Source organism: Phoca vitulina, unplaced genomic scaffold (assembly GCF_004348235.1).
Source record: "Phoca vitulina isolate PV1807 unplaced genomic scaffold, GSC_HSeal_1.0 scaffold100, whole genome shotgun sequence".
In the NCBI taxonomy this organism is placed as follows: Eukaryota; Metazoa; Chordata; class Mammalia; order Carnivora; family Phocidae; genus Phoca; species Phoca vitulina.
In genome coordinates, this window is record NW_022589803.1 from 214,285 (window position 1) to 237,223 (window position 22,939).

Here is a 22,939-nt window from a genome sequence, read left to right on the forward strand (position 1 = left end):
CCAGTCCAGGCCACCAGGGGTGCTGGCACATGGTAGCCATGTGCCTGGTGAAGGCCTCTGCTGCCAAGTTCAGCATTGAGCAAAGACCCCAGACTCACAGGCCAGCCAGCTCCTTAGGAACAGGTCATTAGGGGCACCTGGGTGGCTTGGTTGAGCGTATGCCTTTGGCCCAGGTTGTGATCCTGGGGTCCTGGGATCGAGCCCCATGTCAGGCTCCCTGCTCAGCGTGGAGTTTATTTCTCCCTCTCCCTCTGACCTCCCCCTGCCTGTGCTTGCGCTCTCTCTCTCAAATAAATAAAACCTTAAAAAAAGAAAAGGAACAGGTCATTACATTAGGTCCAGCCTGGTGACATCCACAGGCCACCTGGGGAAAAGTCTACTCAGTGGCATTGAGTATATTTAGACCTGTCTGAGTAGGAGCTTTTTTTTTTTTTTTTTTTTTGCAAATGGCCAAGAAATGACTTCTTTACCACCCCGGGGACTACATCCAGCCCCCCAGCTGCCTCCCGCTGTCTGACATGCTTTGTTACAAATCACTGATTTCTCACCATTGGGCAGTATGATTCCCACCATTGCCCACGCTTCTGATGGGAATTGTCTGTTCCACATTATTTATATAAATGAATGTGCAAACAAACCCCAGACTCCTAGAAAGGGCATCTTGCTGGTGAGCAGGCCCTGGAGAGAGCTGGCTGGGCATCAGAGCCCCAGGCTGGCACTGCTGGGGGCTACTGGTGGGTGTGCTTCCTCCTGGGTGAAGCACCCGTGACCACTGCTCCGTTGGCAGCTAGAGCGGTAAAGGCAAGGAGGGCTTCTTGCTGGAAGAGAACATGTGGCTGGTGGAGACAGAGGGCTCTTAGGCGAGCCCTGGGAGTCGGCCTGTCCCAGCCTCTGTCTCCCCATGTGTGAAATGGGTAGCACCCCTGCTTGCAGCACAGACATGACTTGCAGGCTTCTCGGATTCCGCGTCTACGAAGATGTTTGTATCGGGCTAACGGAAGTTTCACAGGACAAGGGGGTGATGTGTTAGCAATGATTCCAAAGCTGCCCCTGGCTTCATTTGCCCTAGGGGCCCAGCAGCCCAGTTGGACTGCACAAGGATGGTGCCCAACCCTGGCTTACCACCTTTGGGGCCCTCAGCAGCAGCTCTGACCCATAACACCAAGTGGGCAAAGTCACAAGGGAACTGGGTGGCAGGGGGGACCCCACCCAGGCCAGGGAGGAGAAGAATGGGGCCACAGCTGGTGTCCAGGCCATGTACACCCACCGGGGGGGGGGGGGGCAGGGGAGGCCCTAAAGGCCAGACTGAGGGGCTGGGACTTTATCCTGGTGCAGGGTGCATAGCCAGACATATGCTGCAGGAAGGTGAACAGGGTATGGGGGTGGGAGAAGTCAGGGGAGCTTCCAGGAAGAAGGGGCCTTCAGCGAGGCTGCAGAGGGTGAGCAGAACATGGAGAGAGGAGGAGGGAGGCCCTAGAGGCTGGGCGGGGACCCATGGCACTCATTCCTCCCATACTCACACTCGTGCAGTTTCCAGAGTTACCGCCCAAAATAGCACGTTCCTTTTTCAATGATCTGTGCTTTGAGGTGTCAGGACACTTCTCTGCCCACTTGGGAGGCAGAAGGGCACGTGCCACGGTGACAGCACCATGGGCGCCCAGTCCCCCCTGTAGCACCAGGGCCCCACCCTGCCCACACGGCACCTCCTGGGTTTGGCTCCTCAGCAGAGGGGCCTGGCACGGCAGCACCCCATTTGGGCCACGAGCACCCCGGGAGCAGCAGGGGATGGCAGGTGGAGTATAGCATCTAGGCCAGTGCTTCTCGAGCTCTGAAGCTCGTGTGTGTTTCTTTAAGCTGGTACCCGGTCGGTGCGTCCCCCAGGCTGTGCTGAATCCTGCCTGGCAGCACCCACACAGCCAGGGTGTCTACACAGTTCGAGGTTTTGTGGTTATTCTTTGATGCCCACCATCTCCCAGGTGTGTAAATAATGGCCAGTGTGGTTGCCCATGGCTTGTCCCAAGGAAGAGAGAGAAGCAGGAAACCTGAGCCCCCAAAAGCCAGGAAAGCAAGAGGAGCCCCAGGAGTGGGCAAGGGCCCCACGATGAGGGAGACCCCTGTTCTGTGGCCTTAGGCAGTAGCGATCCTTTGAGTATTTGCAAGATGCTGCCAAGCGCATGGCTGCCCTGTAAGGAAAGTGCCCGAGCTCCCAGATTTCCAAGTAAGGAACTTAAGGCTCAGAAAGATGTCTAGGGTCCAGAAAGCCTGCCAAGAGCTGTCTGTGGGGCAGGGGTTCACATGGGACAGGAAGGTCAGTTGGGGCTGAAGTCGGGAACCTGGGGTGTGTGCTGAGCAGGAAGGGCAGCCGAGCTGGCCGTGACGTGGGAGGGGAAATGTGGCCTATTGACCGCTCCAGTGCCACACAGGGCCTGCCCTCAAGGGGCCGACCGGCAGAGGCCTCAGTGCTGGCCAGCACACGTGCCCATGCACTGTTCCAGCATGTTGGGGATGCCCTCCTGCCCCTCCGCTTCCCAGACCCCACAGCCTGCCCAGAGCTGCTGGGCTTGGGCCGGGTATAAGAGCTCCCCTGGCTTTCCCCCCAAGTGACCCAGCAGATACCCATTCTAGGACCCTGGCCATGTCCTGGCTCCCACTCCGCGAACCGCAGCTCTGTACTCAGGGCCCAGCCCTGGGCACTGGCCTGCTAGGTCCGACCTGCTGGTGGCCAGCCGACCTGCTGGTGCTCTGAGTCCTGGGCCCCTGTCTGGGCTCTGTCACCTGGCATGAGAGCTGGGGCCTGTCACTGGCCCTTAGGGCATGCTCAGCAAGTATTTGCTCAATGGATTAATGTGTGCATGCAAATGACCACATCTGTTATTTATCTGATGTGAAATTTGGGGTCAGAAGCACAGCCCCTGATTATGACATCATTCTGAAGAGAATTGATAGCTCTGTTAGGCTTTACAGTGTGGCTTCCAGGAATCCATTAGCGCTAATTACTCTCCAATAGAATGTGACATTCCTAGACCACCACTTATCTCACATTTGGGAACATGGTGTGGCTCTTCCAGGCTCTACTGGGGCTGGGGATCCTGCATCTTGTTTCTGCAGAAAGGTCACCACCCCCCCGCCTTTTCCCAAAACCTGAAACCACTCACTTTCCAGAGTTTCTGGTATTCCTGAGCTCATTCTAAACAAGGCACAAGATCGGTTTTGGAAAACACAATCTCCAAGGTGTATATGGAATCTCAGGGCAGCTTCTCTGAGGTCGGAGAATAATGACAAGTACCTCTGAGCATCCTCTCCCCACTCAACCTGGTTCCTTCTCAGCACTGATGCTCTTAGACTGTGTACCTCAGGCGATTCAGGATCCCCAGGAGAGCAGGGTTTCACTGAGGCATCCTCCTGGACACCCCCATCTGGGGTGACCTCACTTAGGCCAACAGTGCTGCCCATCCATGCTGCAGTGAGCCTGAGCTCCTGGCTGTGGAACTTGGAGCACATTTCCCACCTCCTCAAGCCTCAGTTTCATCATCTGTAAAATGGGAATAGGAAGGTGCAAGCCATGGCCACACCGTCAACACCAGCTGCGGCTTCCTTCATCATTACCACACGACTGGTGATATAATATGGTCAGAAAGTCCTTAAATCCAACGCCTCAGATCTAAACTAAACTAGTTGCAGGCTTTGTTCGGACATTTGGCTTGTTCGTTTTATTTTAAAATGAGGGGCAGCTTTCACCATAGTAACTCACCAGCAGTCCTTTTGGAAGCTAGAATTATCAGTTGTGTGTGGAAACGGTGGGCTTGGGAGTCAGACAGATGCTTTATGTTCCTTAAAAACTCAGTCACTACAACCCATTTGAGGTCCTCAGAAAGAAGGGGGTAAGTAAAGGCCAGTGCCACTGGGGTCACCGAGCCTCCTGGGCCACTGTCCTCACATGAGCCCAATGTCCTAGCCGGGGCAGAGGGGCCTGAGCCTTCCCCAACTCTCTGGACTGGAGCCTTTGGTTTTGGAAGCACAGGCTCTCCGCTCACAGATCTGGCTGAGGACTGACGGTACCAGGTGACAGGACCGAGGCTTGGAGGACGGGCCAGAGCTGCCAGCCGGGCAGGAGGCTGGCCATGCTCACCTTGAGGGAGACGTGATGGCAGCTCGGGGGCCGTGAGCTAGCACAGGACAACAGGAGATGGGGCCCTCGGCTGTGAGTACCTAGTTGCCCGGGTCCCTGCGGCTGAGGGAGGTTGGGCAGCAGGCCCAAGCCACAGAGGAGGGTCCGATGAAGCAGGACAGCCCCTTACAAAGAGGTGTCAGGGTGCCGAGGGCCGTGCCAGCCACTTCCCAGAGCCCGTGGGAGGCAGGTGAAGACAGACTCGGCTGACAGAGGAAGGACTTCCCAACAGAAGGGTGACATTTGCAGGGCCAGTGCCAGGCTGGGAGACCCTGCCGCGGGGTGGGAGGGCTTCCTCCTGGAAGGGCTGCAGGCCTCAGGCCTTTCCACGCTGCGTGCCCTGATTAACACCAGCATTTTCCTGCCTGCAGAGTCGAATGGCAGAGAGCCTGCGCCTTTTTGACTCCATCTGTAACAACAACTGGTTCATCAACACCTCACTCATCCTCTTCCTGAACAAGAAGGACCTGCTGGCGGAGAAGATCCGGCGCATCCCGCTCACCATCTGCTTCCCTGAATACAAGGGCCAGAACACCTACGAGGAGGCCGCCGTCTACATCCAGCGGCAGTTCGAGGACCTGAACCGCAACAAGGAGACCAAGGAGATCTACTCCCACTTCACCTGTGCCACCGACACCAGTAACATCCAGTTTGTTTTTGATGCGGTGACAGACGTCATCATACAGAACAATCTCAAGTACATAGGCCTTTGCTGAGGAGCCGGGCTGGCCGGTTTGCCTGTGGTGAAACCCCGGGGTGTCACACCCCCACTCGTGCTAGGGAGACCCAGCCCAGGGGCAGAAAACGGGGGGCCTGATGAATGTCCCCCCCGCCCCTGCACCTCCTTGGCCCCCACGTTTCCGCAAACATAAATATATACAGATAGATTGCTAGGTAGGTAGACACACACACATGCACACACACAGTCTGGAAATGGCCAAGTTCCCTGAAGCGTTGGAGCCTCTTGAAGACTTAAGCAGCTGTCACCAAGTTCACTACAAGCCCTTCCTGCCCCCTCACCTTGCCTTCCCAAGTTGGCCCTGCTCTGCATGGGGTTCCCCATGGGACTATGAGAGGCGGCTGGGTCATCTGGAGGAAGCCAGCTCTGCCCAAGCCTCGGACTGGGGACCTTGCTGCTGACCAGGAGGGAGGACCAGAGCAGGGTCCGTGCGCCTTCCCTGCTGGCCACGCCTACCGCTGGCCTACTCTGTACCACATTTGTTCTGGAACCAGGGTGCGAGGCCAGATGACAGCACTAACCAGACCTCCAGCCACTCACAGCTCTTTTTAAAACAGCTTCAAAATATGCAGCAAAAATCCACACAATAACATGAGTGGCACGATTTGTTTCAAACTAGGCCAGCTGGGTTCCAGCTTTTCTTCTACTAGTCTGATGTTTTATAAATCAAACCCTGGTTTTTCTTCTCTGACTTTTTTTTTTTTTTTTTTTTTTTGGCCAAATCTTGTGGTGTTTCGCAGAAATACGGAAACTTTCAAATGCAGTTGAGTATTCTTTTTTAAAATGCAGATTTTCAAAACATATTTTTTTTTTCAGGTGGTCCTTTTTGTGTCTGGCTTGCTGAGTGTAAAAGTTGTTATCTGGATGAATCTGTCCCTCTGCTCCCGAGCGACACTGGGGCAGACGGTCGCCCTACGGCAGCCTCGCGGGGCCGCGTTGTACATAAGCCCGTGCAGCGTCCTCCTGTTACCGGTGCGGTTTCTGCTTCGTTTTTATTTCAGAAAATAAATGTGATGTATTTAAAGAAGGTTCTTCACCTAGGAGCGAATGAACAATAGCTAAATGTCTTGGTATTTAAAGAGTAAATTATTCGTGGCTTTGCAAGTGGAGGAAGGGGAAGCGAGAGATGGGGCCCCGGCCCCTGCACGTTCTGTACCTGAGACCGGCTGAGAGCCACTACAACTCCTGTGAAGGCTCAGCCAGCCTTGTAGCCTGAGGGAGTCCCCGCCGGGACCTTGCACTCTGGCCCTGCCTGGCCCAGGGCCTGTGGCACCCGCCACCACGGGAGGACCTTGGCCCAGGGCCGCATGTAAATATGAAACCCCCGCCATCAAGAGGGAAGGCACCGCCGGAGCCCTTGCCAAATCTCCTTTCCTCTCAGCCTCTGTTCGGTACCTGTATGTCCAAGGTCAGCGTGTGGAATCACAGCCAAGGACTTTAAGAGATGTACAGAGGGAAAGAGGAGCTGGTGATTGTATGAAAGGTAAAGATTGTCTACTTTAAGAAAATAAAATAACCTGAATGAGCTGAGCCTTGTCCTGCCGTGCTGTGACTGGCGGGAGGGGGCCCCGAGCCACCATCCGTGCCCACCTCGCCTTTTTCTCTCCCCTGATCCACACATCCAGGCACAATCACTTTGAAATGAATGTCAAGAATAAACAACCTCGGGCGCCTGGGTGGCTCAGTTGGTTAAGCGACTGCCTTCGGCTCAGGTCATGATCCTGGAGTCCCGGGATCGAGTCCCGCATCGGGCTCCCTGCTCAGCGAGGAGCCTGCTTCTCCCTCTGACCCTCCCCCCTCTCATGTACTCTCTCTCATTCTCGCTCTCTCAAATAAATAAATAAATCTTTAAAAAAAAAAAAAAAGAATAAACATCCTCAAGCGAGGAAAGAAACTGCAAGGGGCGGGGTGTGGCGCTGCCAGGCCCATGTGTCTGGAGGGGCTGAGGTTTGGGGGAAATGATGGCTCCAAGACCCCCGCCCAGCACTAGCCCAGGCCGCACCATCACCCAGACCCCTCACAGCCTAAAGACACCTCTGCCAGAGTGCAAGAGGTGGACAGCCTGGAGGGTGTCGACAGTGCCCAACAGTGAGGGTGGGATCCTTGCAGGGTGTGGGGAGGAGGGGTCCCCCACCGTCCCGCTGTCTGCTGACTCTGGCTTGTGTGGTTAGGGGCATCTCCATGTGGTGGAAGGCACTAATTAGGAGCCAGGCAAGTTTGTTCACCCTGCACCAGGCACCTTACAGATTATTTTAACACCTCTACGGTGGCAGGTTGTCAGCTGTGACCCGTTTTACAGATGAGGAAAGGTGCTCAAGGTCAAGGTCAGGGACTGCAGCAGAGAGGCAAGTGTTTCCCCAAGCCGGGGGTTCTTGCCTGGCTCTGCTCTTGATCACTTTGCACCCAGACACGATCCCACAGGGAGCACAGAGCCACCCTTGAGCCTCCTCCTCAAATCCAGGACCTACACAAAGCTCTGAGTGAGGACCAGCAGTTGGAGACACACGCATGCGCACACGCGGATACACATTACAGAGACACACATACAGATCGGGCTCTCTCCCTCCCCCACCCCTGAGCCCTCGTGGGGATTCCTTTCACGCCTTCCCACATCACCAAACAGCAAAAACCCAAGGGGACTTTTAAGAAGAAATAGCATGTGACTTGAAATCTTTGAGACTTATTCTACGCTTTTAATGCCAACTGTGAAAAGAGCAGTAATTTCACCATGAGCATCCTTCACCTAAAAATACACAGCTAGAGGGAAAATAGGAGGATTCTGCCTTCCCTCCTGATGTGCTCAGGGATGGGAGGTGGCTTCCCTGGGCCAGTGCTCCCAGTTCCCAGAGCCCAGTCAGCCGACTCTCCCAGGGCCCCGCTCTCCACCGCAATCTGTCTGCACTGCTTTTTTTCCTTTTAAACTTCCTCTGTGATCCGCTACACGAGCTGCCCCTCCCTGCCTCATTTCACTGACACCTCTGACAAGTATGTTTCCTATACTCTCCTCTTCCGCAACATTTCAGAGACTGTGCATTCAGTGCATTTTATTTTTCATTTTGTACGTTGCCTATTTTTATTGAAGTATAATTGGCATTCCATCCTATTAGTTTCAGGTATTCCACATAGTGATTCAGTACTTTTATATACGTTATGAAATGATCCCCATGATAAGTCTAGTCACCCCACCCTCGGTCTGTGCTGGTTCTTCTTCTTGTGGGCCTGCTACATCCCCCTTTTGCTCTGCTCATCATGCTGACGTGCCTTCCCCTGTGCTCGCAGTCCAAGATGGTCTATCCCTCGGGGCCCAGCCTGCTGGGTGTTGGAGGTCCCTGCCCTCCCACACTCCACTGCATAAAGCACCCATGCCAGGGTGAGGTGGGAAGGGGACCTGGCCCAGTCTGACCCACCTTCTTCCTCCACTGTGCCCAAACATTGCCCAGTGTGGAGAAGGCACCTGCTAAGCTAAAGGTCCAGGAAAGGTCCACTGATGGTGGCATCAGCCAGACGGAAATGAGCTCCGGGACCAGCAGCAGAGGGACCGGTGGGAGGAGGCCAGAGTTGGCAGGAGGGCAATCCTAAGGGGAGAGGCTCTACCCTGTGCAGGAAGGGCTGGCCCAGCCTCGCCCTCTGCAGGTGACTAACCACAGCCCAGGTCCCACGAAGTGGCCAAAGACTCCCTCTCCTAGGGCACACCACCATGTGGGCTCTGGGTATCGCCATCTGCTGCTATAGTTCTCGTGGTCACCTGAGATGGAGCCATGGGCCACTGACAATAATCCCAGCTCCCCTTGGTGACTGCTCACCGCATGGCCCTGCTGAACCTGGTACACACTCGTCTGATTCCATCCTCCGCAACTCCTGGGAAGCCAAGATTACTGGTTCTGCTTTATAGAGGGCGAAAGTAGAGACCCAGAGGGGAGATGACTTCCCAGTATCACACAGTGTAACAAGTGATCCGACCAGGCCTGGGTCCCCAGGGCCAGTGCTCCCTCTGTCCACCCTCCCTGGAGCCCACGCAAGGCCCTGGCCATCTAGGACAAATGGGGGTGGGGTGCGGGTCTGCTGCCTCAGGGGCAAGTGCTGGGGAGGGCCACAGTCCCCCATGAGGACAAGGGGGCCCCACCAAGGCTGGACGGCACCCTGGGTGCTCTCTTCACTAAAAGATGAGCCAGGTGAGGGGCTTCAGTGCTGAGGTAGGTCCAAGGCCAGGGGCCAGCTGCTTCTGCCCAGCGCATGCACTGGAAGGACTTGACCCTGTAATGAGCTGTCCCAAACCGCCTGGGAATATTATGAAAACCTTGTGGAGAGAGCTCAGAAAGACCGCCCGGTCCAAGAGAGCCCACGAGGATAGCTGTTGGGATGGTGACCTGCCTTGACTGGGCTGGACAGGGAAAGGCTCTCCGGCCTGGAGAAGGCCAGTGGATGGGGAGGGTGAGCGGAGAGGAGGCTTCAAGCAGGTGTACCAGGCTGGGAACCAGGTGGGCAGGGTCACCGTTGGTGGGCATCATCCTTTGCTAAGTCTGGGAAGGGGGCAGCTGCCCACATAGACTGTCAGGCTGAGGACATGCCTAGGGCCTGCTGCACCCTGTCCTGAAGGCAGGTGAGAAAGGAAAGGCCCACCCCTCCGAGGCAGCCAGCCCCATCCCTGCACTCTGCGGTGTCAGAGCCAGGAGGAGCCAGGGCTGCTCTGGGCCACTTCCCCAGGCAGCCCAGGAGGAGGGAAAGGGGTGCAGCAGCTTGCTTGCCCGAGACTGCCTGGCTGAGGCACACTGCAGAAGGGGGAGAACACCCTGTTTTGCTTCTCCAGCAGAGCCTCTCCCTAGGCTTCTGCTACTCCCACCCCTTCAGCTCTGATGTCGCCACGCACCTCAAAATTCCCAGGATCAGGGGCACCTGGGTGGCTCAGTCCTTAAGCGTCTGCCTTCGGCTCAGGTCATGATCCCAGGGTCCTGGGATCGAGCCCCACATCGGGCTCCCAGCTCGGCGGGAGGCCTGCTTCTCCCTCTCCCACTCCCCCTGCTTGTGTTCCCTCTCTCGCTGTGTCTCTGTCTGTCAAATAAATAAATAAAATCTTAAAAAAAAAATTCCCAGGATCAGAACTGCATCTGACATAAAGCCTGGTAAGCCCTGGCCCTCCCCAGGCCCGTGCTGCTCCTGTCTGAGGCTGAGGAGCCAGACTGCACAGGAAAGGACTGGGCAAAGCCTCTCCGCCTCCCTCACCCCTCCCTGGCTGGTGCTCGCCTCTGGGCAGGGAGGGGCACCTGTTTTGAGCCCCACAGCCCCACCCAAGCCAGGCTGCACACAGTGTGTCAGAGAGAGAGCAGTCCCAGCACCGTGATGCTGCCGCAGCTGGGCCAGCAGCTCAGAGCTCCGTCCACACTCACAGGTGCACCCAGTCACCCTGTTCCAGGCCACCGTCAGAGGGTCCAAGGGGCCTGGGCCATGGCCAATGGGGCCGGTAGGGAGACACTTCCAGGGCCCCAGTGCTATTCAGCTGCCTCCCAAAATCCAGTTACAGAAGAATCTTCAGTTTGGGCATCAGAGTTCTCTCCGGCCGGCCACAAAATAAGACCTGTTTCTGTGTGGGGTTGGCAGAAACGAGGGAGCAGACAGAGATTCCCCCAGAATCCCCAGCGGTCACTCAGGGCCCAGCTGACAGGGAACCTGGGCTGGAGGCTTCTGTGTGGCATCTGCTTCTACAATCCTGGTTTCTCTTCACCTGACTTGCAGCACCCCCGGGGCCTGAGATGAGAGCCAGGCCCCGTCAGGCAGTCATCGGTCCTGTGGCACCCCCTGCTGGTTACCACGGGAAACCACACAGCAGGCCTGGGCCCACCAGGCCCAACCACTCAAGAGGGGAGACCTCCGTTTCCCTACAGATACCACACACTACAGACGAAGCGATTGAGGCACAGTGGCTGGAACAGATCAAGGACCCAACACAGTTGTTGAATTAATGAAGGAGGGAGGGAGTGAACTGCCACAAATAAATAACAAATGATCCTTTAAAATATGGCATAAAATCTGCGAACACCAATATTTGTTGAGCGCCGGGCACTCGGCCTGGGGCAGAGGGTGCCTTGTGGCATGGCAGTGGATAGAAAACCCGTACTAATGACCACCAGTAGGAGAGCCAGCTGAGTCCAGACTATGCCAGGCCCACAGGCACACAGACTCCCATGCTCTGGGATAAAGCCGACGCTCTCCGACAGGCTGTGCTACTGCCCAAGGTCACATGCTGCTTAAAAGTGCAGCCATGAAGGAGATGTACCCACCCCACCCCGAGGCCCAGCAAGGACACCACCTGGGACACAGCCACACTGGCCACCCCAGAAGCCACAGTGCTCAGAGTCCCCCCAGGAGGACTTCTTGGGGTGCCTGCCATACCCCATGTCTCCCTTTCTCCCTCCAGCTATTCCCCCCCTACCCACCCAGTGCTGCACATCCCTCACCAGAGCGTCCCGGGCACGTCACAATGGGCAGCACCCAAGAAAGCCTGTGAGAGAGGGTGCGGCTCACTCCCAGGGCCCCGGGTGAGGCTTGTCAGAACCATGGCCCCACTACTCCTTGTGATGCACCCAGTGCTTGTGGATTCCAGAACAATTTTGCAGGCAGGAGATAGAAGCAGGGGCCTCCCCACCAGAACACAGATTACCGTAGAGCTTTTGTAACTAAGACCGTGTCAGATTGGCAAGGGCTAAACAAGAAGACCTACAAATAAACAAACAAACAAAAATCCAGGCCAGGTACCTTCACCAGCTAAATGTGAAAAGCAAAACTCCTACACGGTTAGAACAAAACAGGGCAGAATATCTTCATGAGCTCTTAAGCAGCACCAAACACACACACACACACACACACACACACACACACACACACACAGGGAAAGATGGATGAAACTGACTACATTCAAATGAAAAACTGCTGGGCTAATGAATAAGCAAATAAACAGTGAAAAGCCATGCAACAACCCAGGAAATGGTATTTGCAATGTGTGTAGCCAACGAAGGGTTGGAATCCAGGATGAATGAAACACTCCCTCAGATCAGTAAGAAATAGAAAAACAACTCAACAGAACGCTCAGGTTCCGGGGAGGCACTGGGCAGGAGAGGAGATGCGGGTGGTGCCAGGCAGAGGAAAGACGCCCCCTCTCCCAGACACGGGATGGCAAAGCCACGTGCAACAGCACGGCACGCCATCAGGTTGCTGGTGAGGACGTGCAACGGGCTCTCTCCTGGCTGGAGGAGGGCAGTCTGGGAAGCAATTGCAGTATCTGGCCAAGCTGAAGGCCATGCATTCTCCCGCCTCCACAAGGATGCTCTCCTCCAGCAGAGGCCTTGGAGGGACTCCAGGAAAATCTGAGCGGGAACACTCGGGATCAGAAACAACCAGCCTGCCCTGTGAGCCAAGCAGGGAGGGGTAAGTGTATTGAATGTCAGTGTTACATTCAAACACCAGAAGGGTATGCCATGGTTAAGATAGTCAAACAGAGCCTGTGACACAACATGGATAAATTTCAAAATTATAATTAGGTTAAGTGGCAAGGGGATACATTCAGCAAGATCCATTGGCATCGAGTTTTAAAACATGCTAGGCAAGATCTCTATATAACTACATTCATGGTAACATATAAAGATGTGCGCTAGGGATATAGTCAGAAATTACTGGGGGCTCCAGGGAGGGCAGGAGAAAGGGTAAGGGTGCTGGGTGGGGAGGTTCACAGGGTGCTCGGACTGTTATTACTTTTTTTAAACAAAAATCTCAAGCAAATGGGAACTATGGTAGAATATTAAGACTTAGCAAAGCTGTGATGGCAATTGATGTTTACTATCATTGTCTCTGTATTTCTCTGAATGCTTCAACAGGTCGCAATAATTTAAGAAAGCTGGCTGGGAGCTCCACACCCCAAGAAGGAACATTCCTGTGTGGTGAGCACAGGGCATTCATTTAGCTCAGCCCTGAGCACTGGTGCTTCACAAACACCCCACTATCCCAGTGGCCCTCAATCATGGCCTCAAAGGAGAATCAGCCAAGGTGTGTTTGAGAAAGATATGTGCGCCCACTCCCAGAGAGAGATCTTGTTGGCCTGGGATAGGGCCAGGGATAAAAGTGTGTCCTTTTAAAAGACCACCAGAGGTTCTGTTGTCTGGCCTAGCATGCTCCCCAACACCCAGCCCGGCCCAGGTAGCAGGTGCGCCTCCCAGATGGGCAGCAATCCCAGGCCCCCAAGGACTCCAGTCCGTTTGGCCTGCCTCTCTGTACCTGATCCCATAGTCATCTCTTTCTGGGCCCTCAGCTCAGGGAGTACTCTCACGTGGAGTTGAGTGTTTATGGCGTGTTTCATGCAGGGTGATGCGCTACACGCTTGGCGAGCGTCTTCTCACTTGCCCTCACTTCAGGCCTCTGAGGCAGGTAGTATCGGCCTCACTTTAGAAATGAGGAAATAACCCAACCAGGGGCATGCAAGGAACCAGTGGAAGGGCAGAGGGAACCCAGGGCTGTCTCACTCCTGGGTTGCCACACCTTTTTGCCCACCTTTAACTTAAGGCGCCCCCTTTAAGGCCTTGATATCACGCCTCTTGGAATGAGCCCCCTGTTTAAAAATGTTCATTGCACCACATGACAGGGCGGACATGAAACTGACACAAATCTCAGCCCTCTAGCTGTAGTGGGTGGGTGGCCGTCACCCTGGACTCCGCCTCTAATCAGCAGGAGCACTCAACTGAAGGGGACCTCAAGCCTGGGGGGCAGGCTTTCTTTATTCCTTAAACGTGCTATGGCACATTTCACAAATGAGGGCTATAATCATCAGGGAAACACAGATTAAAACCAAAATGAGACACTACCACACACCCACCCACCAAAATAGCTAAAATAAAGAGCCAGGAAAGATCAAGTGTGGGTGAGGATCGAGAGCATGTGGAACTCTAAGACACTGCTGGTGGGAGCGTAAATTGGTATAACTATTTTAGAAAACCATTGGCGGTACCTTCTAAAGCTGAACATAAACTTGTCCTATCCCCAGCAATTCCCCTCCCAGGTATGTCTCAAAAGAAATGCATCTATTCGTCCATCAAAAGGCACTCACAAGAATGTTTATAGACACTCTATTCTTGGTAGCCATACACTAGAAACAATTCAAATGTCCGTTGGCAACAAAGTGGATAAAGAAACTGTAGTATACTCATATAATGTGAATACCACACTCTAGCGCAAATCAGCAAAAACCATACATGGATCTCAGAGACAAAACGTTGAGTCACAAGAAAGCTAGAAACAAGATGTCACAGACTGTATGTTTCCACTCACGTAGAGTTTAAGAAAAGACATAAAACAATCTATGGTTTCATAAATAGAAGATACTGTTTCCCTTTGGGTGAGGGGTAGTAACTGGTCTGGGGCATGTGGGAAGTTTTTAGAGTGGCGGCGATACTCTAGAAGTTTCTCAATCTGGGTAGTGGTTCCATGGCATGTTCACTTAGTACAATTTAATAAAACGTTCATGTATGATTTGTGACTTTTTGATATGTACCATCAGTAAAAGCATAACTTTAAAAAAAAAAAAAATGTGCTCTAGACCACGATCTGCAGCATGGCGCGTGAGTGACCTGGAGTGGAGACCGGGGGCCACCTGAGTGCCCACGGAGAGCCTACCTGAGGGGAGCTGGGCCACGTGCTTCAACGCCAGGTGCAAGTTCTCTCGACAGGCTGGCTGAGGGTCGTTCAGCAGGTAGGACAAGGCAAGGATGACATCGTGCTTTAAAAAGCCCTCTCTGGGGAAAAGAATTCAGATTTAGACACAATTAAGACCATGCCCAGAGAGGATCCAGTTAAGAGCAAGGAGGAAGGTGCCCACCCACAGCAGGCCACATTCCTCCAGCTTCCAAGGAGAAGAAAAAGGCCAGAGGTGGACAATCTATTACAGCATCTCTAGAGGCCATGAGAGCAGTGTGGCTTGTGTGTGAGTGGAAGGAACCACATGTTGGAATCACATAGCTCTGCCCCTTCCTTAGCTAGGACTCCGATGCTCTTTGTGCCCCCAGATGCTTCCTTTTATTCTTGTGAGTGTCAGTCCTATTATCTGTAAAATGAGGATGGGCAGCCGAACCTCACAACTGACCCACCCTGAACTTCGGGGATCCACCCACCAGGGCACACACCCACTGATGCTCCAGGCTCTGCAAACTGCCCCTTGAAGCCCCTGCCTCTTCCCCCAGCTTGCCAACATCCAGATGCTTACCTCCAAACCTATGTAGCCTGTTATGCTGCTTGTTATAATTATATAAGTTAATTAACTATTAGGTAAGCCAATTAGATGTGAGAAGAGTTGTTTTTTTTTTTAATTTCCTTATGAAAACAAAGTTGATTGCTTTGGGAAGACTCAAAAGTGAGTCTCAAAAAAAAAAAATGAGATGACTGTAAAAGATTCTAGAAGGTTTTTACATGCAGATTACTCCATTAATGTCTTTGAGTTCTCGCTCTATTGGAAAGAAACCAAAGTTGCAAATTAGATGATGTTATAGGTGTGGTTTAAGCAAAAAAGATGATGGGAAACACCAACCAGTGGGCCCACACCCAAGAAGAGGCCCTGGGTGGCACACAGGGATTGGTGAATGCCTAATTATTTGTGCCTGGGGTTAAAATGAACAGTTTAAAGGGAATGTACAATTTCTTCAATTGCTGGCTTTGTAACCATTTCTTTTGATTAACTGCTGGGCCTGAGCACATCTGGCGTGAGGGCTTCTGAGGTCACATCTCTCGGGGCTGGGGTCAGTGAGAACTCAGTGTGATGCCTTTGCCCAGGGCCTGACACACAGGAAGTGCCCAACCAATCATGCTCGTGCCGTGTCGGCCAGGATTTAACCTACGGTGAGTTCTGAGTCATTCCGGGACAAGAAAATCCTAGCAGGGCACCCCGGTTGCAGGAGACTTCCCTGACGGCCCGTCATGAGGTGTCTGGGCCTCTTCAGTCAGTGCCTAGTCGCCCACTCCCTGTCACTCCTGCGTTGTAAGGCCGCCGTATTTGCCCTGAGGGCATCTGCCCCCCTCACCAGCAGGTGAGCCGGGGGAGCTAGACCTCCTGGAAGGCTCTCCCATTTGTGGGCTGTCATACCAACAGACTCCTCAAGGCGACAAGACGTCAAGCCCCAGGCTTCTACCCTCATCCCCTCTTCCTGTTGCTACCTGTGTGGGTACAAGGGGCACAGAAGTTTCCACATGAGCAGTTACTTAGAGCTCGACAGGCTCCACAGGCTACTGGCTTTAAGTTATAAGATCCCCACTGAACTGGGGACAACTTCAGAAATTGGCCTCCGTTACTTTTGGCCCTTTGCATTCTTCATCTACTGTGGTGTGGTGGAGCGAGACAGAGTTTGGGAATCCCGGCCCCTGGTCTCTTGGTTCTCCCCCTGACACCCGGAGGTGGCAGCGTGCGGGATGGCAGACACTGAAGGAGTGTGCGGGCCAGGCCATAGCAGGTCCCTGGTCAGTGATCCTTGCTTCACTGCGTGTCCCCCCCCCCCCCCCCCCTGCTCCCGTGGCCATATCCCCCAACCTCCTTCTGCCACTAAACAAACCAACAGGCACCCCCACTAGGCTCACAATTTCCTTGTACTTGGCCAAGCTCCAAGCACTTCTCCCCACAGTGTCTGTCAGCCCTTGTTGGGGGGCTACCACTTAATGTCCACATCGGGTCCAGAGAGAGAAAAAAGGAACAGGAAAAATGAGAGGCGCTTCAGTCCTCTATGCTCCTAAGTATTAAAGCACTTTCCCTGGGTCTGTCTCAGATAAGCACAGCGAGACTCCACCAAGGTCACATCAGGAAAGGTTGGGGTCCCCAGACACCAGGGCTCCTGCTCCCCACCACTCCTCTGCCCTGCTTGGTGCAAAGCATGTGAATTAGGGATCTCACTGTGTAGCACCACCTCCCCATATGCACCCCGTTCATTCATAGCGACCCATCGGGCCGGGGCTATACACGGTTCAGGCTAACCACGTCCCCTTCTGGGGACCTGAAATTAGAACCCAGAGAGGAGTCAGGGAGTGGGGAGGTCAGGGGGACTGAGGGACCGACGCCCCCATCTGGAGATGGCCCTGAGCAAGCGGAGTGCCAGTTCACAAAGACTATCTGCAGGGAGAAGGCGGCAGCGGTCCCCAGAGAGAGGAGCACCCAGTGGCCACCCAGGCCAACGTGAGGCCAACGTTTCGGGGCTGAGCACTTCACATGCGCCAACCTATTGAACTCCCTGCCCCCACGAGCAGGTGCAGACGAGGACACTGAGGCACAGAGAGCTTGAGGAGAGGCGGGCCTGAGCAACCTTACATTTCGTGAGATGCCCTGACACTCCTGAAAGGACAAGCCGGAAGACAGTGAGCATCCTGCCCCTCTATTCCTTCTTTCTGGGCATGTGCACACTGGGCAGCAGTCCCTGGGCAGGGGCTCCAGGGCTGTGTGTGGTTCTCGGTTCTGTTTTCAATACCAAGTAAAACTAGTGATCCCAGGTCAAGAGCGTGAACTGAACAGATATGGGAATGCATCCCCACCCTCCCTTTGACACACACACAAACTGACAGACAAAAATTCAGAGTATTCAAGGTCATCCAAGGGCCTGCCACCCAGGGGAGGGGTGTGGCTCCAAAGCATGACATTGGTTTCCAGAGACAGCTGCCCACCTGCCCACGTTATGGGTCGCCATGATGTAGAGCACCTCGGTGGTCTTTATCCGCACCATGTCATTGCTATCCTTCAGCAAAGCTTTCAGGCTCTCCAGGCAGCCTGCAAGGCACAAAAACCTTTGAACATCTACCAGTCTAAGAAATCAACTCACCTAGAAGTCGACGGGTGAGCCAATGTCGGGCAATAAGAAACTACCAGAAGCTCTGCTGCTTTGGGGCCTGGGGGGAATCGTGTCAGTTGCAAAGGAGTTCCGATTCACTGAAGGGGTCTCTGTGGGCTAGAAAGGCTCACACAGGGGACTGTGTTATCTAACCCCCTGCACACTTCCGACTGATGCCTTGTCTCTCCGTCCACTACAGGATTAAGAAAATGGCCTTTGCATTTGGAGAGACTGAGGGGTCAAATTCTCACCCCTGTCCCCAATTAGTCCTGTACCCTTGAATAGGTTACACCTAGGGATGCCAGGTTGAGCAAATAAAAATCCTGCTTTATTTATTTATCTGGCAACCCTAGCCTCGTACCCCTCCTCTGAACCTCCAGTTTTCTTATCTGTCAGTTTTCTTATCTTCCCTCCCAAGGCAGGTGCTATGAGAATTCAGATAACACAGGCAGTGTGCTGGGGTGGTGCTGCCCAGAGTCAGGCTTATGAAACAGCAACTCTTATTACTGAAGCTCCAACCCGGTATCCTAGGCCCTGGTTCTGGGAACCACAGCCAAATCCGGAATTAACTAGCCTTTTGCTAGGGCTGGAGAAAGAAGCAGCAATTCGTCCATCATGCGCCTGATCTGGGAAACGTGTGACCATGTCATGAAAATCACCTCAAGCCTTATTTTGATAATTAGCAGAGTGGGACACAAGGGACATAGCTCCCAGATACATGTGTGGTTTAGTAAGGCGTGTGCCTATCTTTTGTGACAGTCTCATGGATGAGATAGATAAACAGCTCTGTTTGGTGGATTTGTGGCCACCTAGTTGAGCCATAGCAGAGGCGACTGATTCGTGTCTCTGTGGGACGCTGGTGGTGTATGAGCAAGGACTGACTGGCCAGCCGGGAGGGACGCAGTGAAGGGACCAGGTCGCCTCAGTCCCTCCCACTTTGAGCCACTGTGTCTGTCCATCCAGACCCCAGTCATGGTCACCTGGGCTGTGACACTCTCACCTATGTCAATGGCCACGTAGACATGCTCAGGGTCGTGCATGAGGTCGCACAAAGCCATGAGGGCTTTCTGCCTCGTCAGGAGGTCCTCCGACTGCAGCTCCTCGTTCAGCTTCGGCAGGGCCCGACAGCCATAGGCAATGGCGGCCTGGGCGGGGTTGATGTCGGGGGGCAGGTACATGGAGATCCGGGCATGGGCCATCTTTCCACGCCTGCAGAGGGCAACTCTCTAGCTTTCAAAACAAAGCTCTGCAGAAACCACTGATTAAGAGAACCCAAAAAGTTATCGTTATTACCCCTGGGATTTAGAAGCTACTTCTCATTTGATCCTCAAAACTGTAAGGGCAGTCAGGTAGGTATCTTTACTTCCGATTTGTGGCTGAGCAAACTGAGGCTGAGAGCAATGAAGGAATCTGCTCAAAGTCACAATAAAGGTCAATAGCAGCCCAAATTGCAAACTCCAGAGTCCTCCCATGCTTAACAACAGAGGAAATCACCAATACTTTACAGGCTGGGCCTTGGGTCAAAGGCACCAAAGAGACAAAGCAGACCAAATGAGCAAACACAAATATGGTCACGACGGGGAGGACTTATCTTACGCCAGCAACACCTAGTATTTAACTCAACTACTCCAGAAGGAGAGGACTTGCGTTATCCCAATTTTACAAAGGAAGTAGTTGAGGTCTAAGGATAGGAGTTGGCTTCAGGTCATGGAACTGATAAGGCCAGGAGCCAACATTCAAATCCAGGTCTAGTTCATTCATCCATCAGGGACCCTATTCAGATGCTGCTGCTTCTTTTTTTTTTTTTTTAGGTTTTTTTTTTTTATATTCAGTTAGCCACTGTATAGTATTCAGATGCTTCTGACATATCTACAAAAAAAGGAATTAAGGTTAAAGTGTGATTTATTTTTTTTACACACATACACTCTTGGAGCAACTATAGGCAGTGTGGTTCAGTATAGCTGACGCTTGAACAACACAGGTGTGAAATGCACAGTCCACTTACACGTGGATTTTTTATAAAACAGTACTTTTTTTTACATAACACACTTTTTGCATAAATATTTTTTACATAAATACTGAATGTATTCTCTCCCTTATACTTTTATTAATAACATTTTCTTTCCTCTAGCTTCCTTTATTGTGAGAATATAGTATACAATAAATATGACATCACATACATGTTAATCGACTGTTTATGTTATCGGTAAGGCTCTGGTCAACAGTAGGCTTACTAATAGTGAAGGAGGGAGTCAAAGGTTATAAGTGGATTTTCGACTGTGGGGGAAGGGTAGTATTGGCACTCCTAAGCCTATGTTGTTCAAGGGTCAACTGTAGTTAAGAACGGGCTCCAGACCTAGGCCATGGGTGGTCCTTGACAAGTTCCTTCTTCTATCTGTGTCTTTCTACAGCTGCAAAAGGGAGGTGATAATAGCACCTCCTTCCCTCCCTGCCAGAGTGATCATATGAACTGCTACTCATGAGCCTGGCGCACCAGGCTCTGGATATGTCATGTCCTCTGTGGCTACTATTATGGGGGTGGTGGTTCCTGCGATTAGTCCCAGTGACAACCCCAGCCCTGTAGGAATGATCAACTTCAGTAAAGGAGGTGAGCCAGACTCTGATTCTGGGCACCAAATGACGGGGACAAGAGGGGAGGGGGCCTAGCTGGGAGGGACGTGGCCATTTCTGGGCTCCCCGGGCAAGGAACAGTGGGTGCTGGGGACAGGGGCCTCCCCTCTTCTAAGGAGCATGGGTTAGGGAGGTAAGAGGACGCGAGCCCAGTGTGAACCGGGCTGGGTGGATCTGGGGACCCCCTGTTCCCTCTGGCGGCCGCCGGCTCACCTGCCTCAGCCCGCGGTCCCGGGAAGCGCCGTTGCCAGGCGACCGGGTTGCCAGGCTACCCCTCGGCGTCCGCAACGCCCGCCGCGCAGGCGCGAACGGCCCCGGAGCCGGGACCAGCTGTAAAGTAGGGACAATGATGCTTTACAGGGTTACTGTGTGGAACAAAGACGGCTCAGCTTTGTTCATGGTACAAAAGGGAAGCGAAGTGATTGTACTTTTTCTCTGAATTGAACACTGCATGCCTTTAATCCTCAGAGTAAACTCGGGAAGTGATAATGTCCAGTTTACAGACAAACTTCAGAAAGGTTCAGTAGCTTCCCCCAAGTTACACTGGCCTGATCCCTGGACCGTCTAGCCCTGGCCCATGCTCCTTCATCTACAATCTGATTACCTGCTAATGACATAGATCGCCCCTGCAGTGGAGCAAACACACTGCTGGCTGGAGCAATTGTTCTTAAAAGCAAGCCAGACCCAGGCATCACCTACATAAAACTCTCCCATGGCTTCCCACTGGTCTCAGGACAGAGTCCAAACTCCTAGCCTGCTACTCAAGGCCCTGAGTCATGGCCTCCTTCAGCCATGCTGGATTCTTTTAATTTCCCAAATGGTCAACTCTTTCTTGCAGCCTGAGCTCCTTGTAACACTAACCACTTCTTTGTCCTTCAAGACACAGCTTGGTGTACACTTCCTCCATGAATCCTATCCTCTCCCCAACTCCAAATTAGTAAATGATCCCATAGCTTAATTATCCCATTGGCACACTTCCTCCTTTAATTCTCTATTTATTTCTGTTTCCCCCAGCAGACTCCAACTTCCCTGAGGGTGGAGGCCTTGTCAGTCCTGTTTACTTGCCTTTCCAGTGCCAGGAATATACTAGAAGTTTCAGTCAATATAGAATAAATGAATGGTTAATGGACTTGAATCAAGAATTATAATCTACAAATCACTTTCACCACCTCGTGTGATCCTCACAAAGAACCCTTGAAGTTGATAGTCACATCCATTTTATAGCTGAGTAAACTGAGGCTCAGGAAGAGGTAGAGCAACTCACATAAGTCCACCCCCTAAGCCTGAGCCCTTAGCACTGAAACTTAACTAACAAAGGCACCAAGCATTAGCCTCCAGCACAATTAGCTTTAACATGAAGATAACTTAGATCGGTGTGCCCAGGATCCCATATTGTGATGTGGAGATCTGCCCCCTACTGTGGTTCTTCAAAGGACCTAGTCACAAAGGATCTCTAACCCAGAGCCTCCTAGCTTTTTTAGGAAGGCGGTGTGGAGAGCACTGGACTAGGAGTCAGGAAATCTGGTTTCCAATTCTAGTTCTAACTCACCGGGCAAATTCTTTTGATTTTGTGAGCCTTAGGTTCCTTGTCTGTGAAATCAGGGAGCTGAATCAAGTAGATTCTCAAAGCTGGGAACCCTGGGCCTTTCAGAATCTGGTAATAGAGTCTTTTTTTTTTTTTTTAATTATCCTTCAGTTTTATTATTTTTCTTTTTTTTTTTTTTAAAGATTTTATTTATTTATTTGAGAGAGAGAATGAGAGACAGAGAGCATGAGAGGGAGGAGGGTCAGAGGGAGAAGCAGACTCCCTGCCGAGCAGGGAGCCCGATGCGGGACTCGATCCCGGGACTCCAGGATCATGACCTGAGCCGAAGGCAGTCGCTTAACCAACTGAGCCACCCAGGCGCCCAGTTTTATTAGTTTTCAATCTCCATTTTGTTATCTTTTAAAGATACACACGATATTATATTAGTATATATGTTAATTATGAAACATATAAATATAATAATTACATGTGAATTCACCACCAGAACATTATCAATGCCTGCATCCTTTTCCCATATCTCATACCCCATCTTCCTCTCCAAAGCTAACTACTCTCTCATTTTGTGATTACACAGTCTTACAAATGTCTCTGGAGGCCATCTAGCCCACATGCCTCACTCTTCAAACAGAAACTAGCTTATAGGAGCTCAGTGAATCAGGTCAGCTTTTAAACAGCCATTAATTATAGAAATTAACTTTATAATATGAGCTCTAGAAGCCAGGCATATGATATTCAGGCTTCATTAGATTCAGAACTATGCAGATTAAGGTCAATGAATAGTAGGCCGCTGCAGGGGGCTCACTGCAATCGAAGGCCAATGCTACAGCAAAAGTTCTTATGCCATGATTGCCAAGAGGAGGAGGTGTCTGCGGGAAAGACTTGATGGAGGGAAGCACACCAAAATACATCAAGACCTGGCAAGGCCAGAGATGGGGGGATGTTGTTTATCATCTGTGTTCCAAATTGTTTATTTTCATTTGAGTTATTTATTGAATAGGCAATATATGCACATAGAGGAA

General features: G+C 52.4%; 2 protein-coding genes across 2 annotated transcripts in view; one reads left to right on the plus strand and one right to left on the minus strand.

Moving 5' to 3' along the window:
* GNAZ (G protein subunit alpha z) overlaps positions 1-6,437 on the plus strand; it is a 52,498-nt gene extending 46,061 nt beyond the window's left edge. The window contains exon 3 of the mRNA XM_032397575.1: positions 4,540-6,437. Within this exon, the coding sequence (XP_032253466.1) occupies positions 4,540-4,884 (345 nt within the window). The 3' untranslated portion in view covers positions 4,885-6,437. The remainder of the gene's footprint in view (positions 1-4,539) is intronic.
* Positions 1-20,618, minus strand: part of RSPH14 (radial spoke head 14 homolog) — a 76,903-nt gene extending 56,285 nt beyond the window's left edge. The window contains exons 1-4 of the mRNA XM_032397576.1: positions 20,588-20,618; positions 18,744-19,001; positions 17,580-17,682; positions 14,562-14,680 (exon numbers count right to left, since the gene is read on the minus strand). Coding sequence (XP_032253467.1) covers positions 14,562-14,680; positions 17,580-17,682; positions 18,744-18,942 — 421 coding nt within the window. The 5' untranslated portion in view covers positions 18,943-19,001; positions 20,588-20,618. The remainder of the gene's footprint in view (positions 1-14,561; positions 14,681-17,579; positions 17,683-18,743; positions 19,002-20,587) is intronic.
* Between the last annotated feature and the right edge of the window lie 2,321 nt (positions 20,619-22,939).